At 41.0% G+C, this 8,049-nt stretch overlaps 1 protein-coding gene across 1 annotated transcript in view; it reads left to right on the forward strand.

The window, feature by feature from the left end:
* LOC102833043 (kalirin-like) overlaps window positions 1-8,049 on the forward strand; it is a 398,989-nt gene that overhangs the window by 275,502 nt on the left and 115,438 nt on the right. The window contains exon 15 of the mRNA XM_006869427.1: window positions 2,523-2,689. Within this exon, the coding sequence (XP_006869489.1) occupies window positions 2,523-2,689 (167 nt within the window). The remainder of the gene's footprint in view (window positions 1-2,522; window positions 2,690-8,049) is intronic.

Genomic DNA, 8,049 nt, shown 5'->3' on the forward strand with positions numbered 1-8,049 from the left:
GTCAATAATGAATCTGTTATGATTTCCCCAAAGGGAAAGAAAAAGTGGGAAAATTTTTATTTCTTGATCCAATAAAGGCCAGGGACTTTATTTACATTTTATCACTTAATCTTCTCAATGACCCTGAGAAGTACTTGTGATTTCCATTTAAATAAATTCAGGCTCAGAAAGAGTAAACAGCCCAGAGTCTCACAGCTAACAGGTTGTAGAGAATGGATTCAAATCTAAGTCCATCCTTCCCCAGAGCCCACAAGTACTTGCCACCACAGCACGTGAGCTCAGCTCCTCCCTAAAGAGGCTCCTTTATTCATTTAACAGGTGTTTACTGGGTGAGTCAGGCACAGTGCTAGGTTCTGAAGACTCAGAGATGAATCAGGGAGCCTGTGGTTCTGTGAAAACATGGACTGGTTAATAATCAGCCACACTCAAAGGAAGTATTGTGGTGGTGGTGAGCATGTAGGAGCACATCAGAAAAAAACCTCAGGACAACTTTTTTTAAAAAAGACATTGTGTTGAATGTAATAATGTCAACACAAGCAAATGTTATTTATTGGTAACTGATGGATACTTAACCAGTTGATGGGTTTTAACTGGGTTCAGGTCAGTGTGTTTAGGGGCAGTGGTGAGAGTGGAGAGTGCCTTTTCTTCCAGGCAGAGCTGGAGGTAGTCTTCTGGTGCCTCCAGTTTACACCGTGCACTGCATACTGTGTTGGTGAATTGCCATCTCCGTGCCCCATTTCATTCCCTGTGTTCATCTTAATATGAAACAATAGCAAGTGAGACCCATCAAAGTGAAGGGTTGAGTCCTGGAGCAGGCTGGGAATCTGTTCTGGATGATGTTCTAAGCAAGTGGCTGGCCTCTTTGAAGAGTTACGGGGTTTGGAAAGTGCATTTATCTGCAGGGTGGCAGAAGTGAGCCACAAGCTTCGCACAGAAAGATACTTTGCCCAAGCCCATCACACTAAACATCAGAGACATCATGCAGAATGGAAATGAGCAGGAATAAATTCATATTGTGGCCAGAAGCAGGGAAGGATTTCTACTTCAGCAAATGGATCGTAAATTATATTTTCCGAAAACAAACATGGGGTCATGGGTCATCTCCCTAGGCCAAGTGCTGCAAAGTAGAATTTTTTGTATTATTTTCTTTTTATTTCAATCAATAAAATGTTGTATACCTCATCCCCTTGGTAATTGAAAGTAGTAAGTAGACAAATTTGGCTGACAGAAGAACAAGCCATTCTTCTCTCTGTCCCCCATACTTGAAATTATGAAACTTATAGAAAAAAATAAATATGAAAATGTATTGAAATTATGACCATATAACACACCCTCCCCCCAAAAAAATTTCCCACTCTACCATATTGTCCTTACATAAAATACTATTTTTGTCTCCAGAAATAACTTTTCTTTAGTGTGTACAGACTTTCCTTATCCTCCCCCGAGTGGATGCTGCCAGTATGTTGGTGGTGGCGGTGGCGGTGGCAGTGGATTTCTGATGGTGTGAGTCAGAGTGATGGGGAAGTCTTCCAATACTGTCAAGTTTGTTGGCTTCTTTTGGGCCCTATTTATCAGTCTCCCAGAACCACATCAGCATCAGAACCACAACTGTATTGGACCATAAATTACAGGATGAAAAGCAGGAAAGGAGTTGGGCAGAACTAAGAAGCTGCAGCAATATGGATAGTCACTGACTTAACACATATTCAACTGAAGTAAAACCACACTTATGACCATCATTTTCTTTCTTATATACATCTTATTGTTGTTGTTGTTAGGTGCCATCGAGTCAGTACTGACTCACAGCGACCCTATGCACAACAGAATGAAACACTGCCTGGTCCTGGGCCAACCTCACAATGGTTGCTTGAGCCCATTGATGCTGCCACTTGGCCAATCCATCTTGCTGAGGGTCTTCCTCTTTTTCTCTGACCCTCCACCTTACCAAACATGATATCCTTCTCCAGCGACTGGTCCCTTCTGACAATATGTCCAATTATTGTTAGTGACTAAAAACAAAACAAAAACATTCTGTAGGATAAGCACTGGACTGTAAGGCCAGTTTGAACCACAAGGCACTTAACAACAACAACATTGTTAGTAACACGATCCTGGTGTAGAGTTGTAGGATAAGCGCTGGACTACAAACCAGAAGATCAGCAGTTCAAACTTACCAGCCGCTCCTCAGAAACCCTGTGCAGGGTCTCTGTGAGTCAGAACTGATTGGACAACGGCACCTAACAACAACACATTGTTAAGTAAAATGTACTACATACAGTGTTGCAGCATGTAACAGCATGTATGTGGTGGTATCATTCTCCTGTCAACCCCAGAAACAAATAAAAATCAGATTTATAAAGATACTGATAAAAGGCAATAATATTGAAAATGAAATGAATCAAAGAGATATTTGACTCAGGTCAGAACTGAGTTCGGAAGAAGTTGTTGGAAAATAACCCCATTGTGAGTCAGGCATTGTGTGTACTACCTGGTTTTTAATTGTTTACATTCTTTTAAATCAGGAATTGAATTAATCTGTGAAAAAGACATTGATCTAGCTGCCCAGGTGCAAGAGCTCCTGGAATTCCTCCATGAGAAACAGCATGAATTAGAGCTCAATGCGGAGCAGACCCATAAGCGGCTGGAACAGTGTCTCCAACTTCGGCATCTCCAGGCAGAGGTCAAACAGGTGAGCCTGGGGCCCTTCCAACTTCCACCTTCAGCCTGGATGGGCTTGGGCATGGGATCTGCTCCTCATGTGACGTGGGGCATACAGAGCCAGAACTGTAGTCCTTAAATAAGCATAAATCAGAAACAGATAGGTTGAAGGCTTGTCTGTATTCGTTTCTGAAAGTGGTAATAGTGGCTCAAACTACAAAGACATTATTTTTCTCTCTCTCATAACAATCTATGGAATGCCTTCCACACTTTACCCAAGTTGTTGTCAGTCACTGAATGGATCCTCTTCCTCTCTTACCTGTCATCTAAACATACCATCCATGAGAAATATCAGTCCTTCCTCAATAAATAGATTCAGGTTTTATCTTCATGACTGATACATTTGGAGCACCTATGTAAGGAGTCCTGTTGGTGATGTGGGCTAAGCCTTGGGCTGTTAACCACAAGATTGGGGGTTCAATCTACAAGCCGCTCCTGGAGAGACTGCTGAGGCTATTTCAGTGCTCATTTTTAGCCTTGGAAACCCTGTGGAGCAGTTCTGCTCTGTCCTGTAGGGTACTATGAGTTGGAAAGGACTTCATGGTAATGGGTTGGTTTCTCTTTTCTTTTTCTTGATGTGTCTGGTACAGCGCCTGACACATACTTGATAGTCAACAAATAGTAGCATTTACCGTCGTTATTTTAGTGGGTGTGTGGCTCTTGTAAGAAAATGTTTCCCCCCATGTTAAAGCTGATCTTAAAAGAAAAAAAAAAAAATCTTATTGGCATGAAACATTATATTGGGTATTTTGACACAGGACATAGCCAGCCCTTTGAGCATTCAAACCCCTGGAAACAGATCCACAATGGCCAGTGACACATTTTAAAAAATACTATGACCAGCTTGATAATTATTACTGATATAATGAGTGAGATTTCATATTTAGAAACAATAGGATTGAAGACATAAACATATAGTGATGTTGTTGTTGTTATGTGCTGTGGAGTCGGTTCCGACTCACAGTGACCCTTTACAGGGTTTCTGAGGCTATAAATCTTTACAGGAGCAGAAAGCCTCATCTTTCTCCCACAGAACAGCTGGTAGTTTTGAACTGCTGACCATGAGATGAGCAGCCCGATTTGTAATCACTACGCTACCAGAGCTCCTTAAACATATAGTGATAGTTCCACTAAGGAGCGCTGGTAGCACAGTGGTTACGAATTGGGCTGCTAACCTCAAAGTCGGCAGTTCGAAACTACCAGCGGTTCCACAGGAGAAAGAGAAGGCTTTCTGCTCCTGTACAGCCTCAGAAACCCTGTGCAGGGTCACTATGAGTCGGAACCGACTCCACAGTGCTTAACAACAACAACAATGCTGGTGGCATTGTAGGATAACTACTGGACTGCTAACCGCAAGGTTGGCAGTTCAACACCATCAACTTCCTCCATGGGACAAAGATGAGGCTTTCTGCTTCCGTAAAGATTTACGGCGTCGGAAACCCTATACCAGGTTCCCTATGACTCGGAACCAACTTAAAAGCACCTAACAACAACAATAACATGTATCTTTTACAAACATCTTAGTTAAGCCACACAATCACTTAATGAAACAATGTTTTCATTTTACAAATGAGGCCAGTGGAGCTTTGAGAGGTCATCAGATAACAATCATACTGGAGAAAGAGGACAGCACTACTGCCCACAGCTTTAGGAGGGTTTCTTGGCAGGACAGACTCCCTATTAGTTCCACGGTTGTTCTGTTCTGCTCCATATTTTCCCAACAACCCCATCCCTCTGCTTTCTCTAGTAATGGTTGTTGTTATTAAGTATCATCCAGACAGTTCCAACTAATAGTGGCCCTTTATAGGGTTTCCAAGGAGCGGCTGGTGAGTTTGAACCACCAGCCTTGCAGTGAGCAATCCAGTGCTTATCCTATAGCACCACACCAGGATTCCTCCTCTAGCATAGCCCCCACTAAAATATCTAAGCATCTTCCTTTTGTTCACCATTTTTTCTTAGATACAGTGTGACTGCTAAAGCCTTGGGATTTAAGACTAATAATTGAGCATGTTGTGTGGTGAATTGCCATCGAGTCGGTTCTGATCCATAACGACTCTGCATATGGTTTCCAAGGAGTGGTTGGTGAGCTTAACACCACCAACCTTGGGGTTCAAATGACCTTGCAGTCCAGCCCATTAACCCACAGTGCCACACCAGGACTCCAATAATTGAGCATAGAGAACAAAAATATTATTTTTAAAATTTAATTATTGCTTTGTCCTGTCTATTCCTTACTAATTCCTGTGTCTATTACTAGTGTTATTATATCATAATGAAGGAAATGACCCTCTTCACTCCTTTCTTCTTCCAACCAGTGCTTAGCCAGAGCCCACACAGATTATGCATTGAAATTACTGCACCCCAAGCAAGGCCAGCTCACAGTGCTGCCAACCAGGTTGCTTTCTATTTAACTGCACTGGGGTCACACCTGAATCTTTGGGGAGCAGTATTCTTCACTAGAACACAGTGGAGATCCTAGCAGATCCAGAGCAGTGATGATAGTGAGAAAGAATAGACTTCCTTTTCATATGAAGAGTGGTTTTCTCATTGATGATATTATTTATTCTGAGAGCAAAATGGGCCCATAACGAACAGTAGTGTGATTCTTATTTTACAAATTAGGAGAGTGAGGTGCCATAAGGATTAGTGCTCCTTGGGGCCTCTTCACTAGTTAGCTAAAACTTGAGACCAAAACCAAAAACCAAACTCATCGCCATGGAATTGATTCTGCATCATAGTTTCCCTATAGAACAGAGTAGAACTGCCCCACAGGGTCTCAAGACTGTAAATCTTTAAGAAACAGACTGCCACATCTTCCTCCTATCAAGTAGCTGCTGGGTTCAAACTTTTGGTTAGCAGCTTAACTGGACTACCAGTGGCTGAGTCCAGGCCTCCTAAATCCAAAGCCCTACAATTTGCCTTTACTGGGCTGGAAATTCAGGAAGAAGTCCTCCATCAGAACACAGTCTGGGACTTTACTGACCTCCTCTGCAACACTATGGCTACTATGGCTGAGAAGACGGGGGCAGGCGGGCCTTGGCTTGACAGAATGTGGCACCTAGCTGATCGGTCAACTGGGGTTCCAGAAGATCATCCAAGTTTTCCTGTTCATGCAGATTTCTGCCAGTGGAAGGTGGCAGCAGTGATAATGTGAACATAATAGATAATTGCAAAATCATTCCTGTATGATTTAAGATATGTAGTTTTGCTTTTGTTCCTAGCTATGTGTATCTTTATCTCCAGCAAAAGTAGTAGACTCATCTCTGTAATTATGTTTTTCTTGGCTGATATTAAATAGGAATGAATTTTCATTCTCTAAATTCACATGGGTAAGGGGGCTGGGAGGAGAGGCAGTCTGTCCAATGGAGAAGTAGATAATCTACATCTGAATGATGCACGGTTGACTAATAGTTATACATATTACCATTTGTTATTGCATGAGTTGGAGAACAATAAAATAATTCTGTGTAGGTAGAAAAATTCCTCTTCCCCACCCTGATGAGAATGGCACATGATAGAACTGTAGTTCAAAACTAGATGGGACTATTTGAGTTATACTCTTTAGGAAAACAATGAAGGCCTTTGCAAAGGGCAGCAACCCTTTGAGATACCAAGGGACTGCTGGTTGGTTCAGCCACCATGCCTCATTAGACAGAGTTGTTTTCCTTGTCATTTTCAGGCTCTTTCTTTAGGAAAGATGTCTGATCCAGTTTCAGAGAAGGCATTTCTACTTGATAGAAATTGGTGGAGCAGGAAATATTGATTTGGGAGCTGTTGACACTTTGAAAGAGGTAGTTAATCTAGATGTCATTATTGATCAGTGATGCTAAATTTAGAAACCAACTTGAGAGTTTCTTTTTTGAATATACTCAAAAAAAAAAAAAAAGGAAGAAGAAAAGACAACTTAATTGAATGAAATGCCATTAATGGAGACAGAAAGAGGAAGCACAATAATGGGATTATTATGTAGCTGTTTCTTTTAAGCTTAGATGAAACATTTTGCTTTGGCCATGTGGCCACCATAATGTTAAACAAAATTACACCACAATTACACCTACTTCAAAGAGTAGGAAAACCATAAAAATGTTAAACTATTCAGAACAAAGAAACTGATTAATGCAACTGATTTTCTAAGGGATTTCACAGGAGTTTTGTATCAAGGATATATGGCCCATAATACACCTATGGAGAAATGGTAGACCTTGAAGGGAAGTCACTCTCCTGATTATAGTCTGTGGTTTACAACTGTAAGCCACACAGATAGCCCTTTCTTCTATAAGTATTATTCTCTAGACCCCACAAAATGCTCTGATTACTTTCCAGGAAAATTACTACCCTGGTAAAGATGACTTCAGATCTAATTCAAAAACATTTGAAAAACCTACTTAGTGGGCATAAAACCAAGTAAATTCCCATGTGTATTTATAGCACAGGCATTTAGCAGAAAATGAGTACAAATTAATTTAATTTATAAGATGTTGGGTTCTAAGCTATGGGAAAGAAATCATACTAAAGACATTGGCAGAATTTACCTTGTTGGACCAAATGCTGGCCAAAATTTGCATATGGTCAAGATGGACATTCAAAACAAAGGAGAAAATTATCTTGTCATATTCTTGTCAAGAATACTTTGTTGAATTCTACTCACTATACATAAAAAACTAGAAAGGAGTTGTAGTCTGAAGAGACCCAACCAAAATACCCTAAGTATGTATCATACTTAGTCTGAAAGAGACCCAACCAAAATACCCTAAGTATGTATCATCTTTTTGTTTCAAAATGGATATAATTATATGGTCACAGTCTGTAAACCCGTGAAGAACGAACATGTACAAGTTCATAGATTGTGGATCTCTAGAATAAAAGGAAGCTGAAAATATAATATGCTGCCTTCTACCATCTGAAAAGCTGACAATTTTTCCTGTGGCTAGAGTTTCACAAACAACTCTACCTTTTGAAAGCCACCCTTAGAGGAAATTGCCTTGAGTGCAACCTAGTGACTTAATTGTAGGTAAATTGAATACACAGCCATATACGGGGCTTCTCCAGCCTTTGTAATTACAGTGTGTGGCTTGCCCAGTTTAGATGGCATTGTCATTTTGGGGCATTCATATCTAGTCTTTGCATGACATGGAGTTATATAATCTTCCATGTCCTGAGTAAGCCATGTTGTTGTTGTTGTTGTTAGGTGCCATCGAGTCAGTACCAATCCATAGCGACCTTATGCACAACAGAAGGAAACACTGCCCAATCCCGGGCCAACCTCACTACTGTTGCCACACTTGAGTCCGTTGATGCTGCCACTTGGACAGTCCATCTCGTTGGGGTCTT

This window comes from Chrysochloris asiatica, unplaced genomic scaffold (genome assembly GCF_000296735.1).
Source record: "Chrysochloris asiatica unplaced genomic scaffold, ChrAsi1.0 scaffold00130, whole genome shotgun sequence".
Classification (NCBI taxonomy): Eukaryota; Metazoa; Chordata; class Mammalia; order Afrosoricida; family Chrysochloridae; genus Chrysochloris; species Chrysochloris asiatica.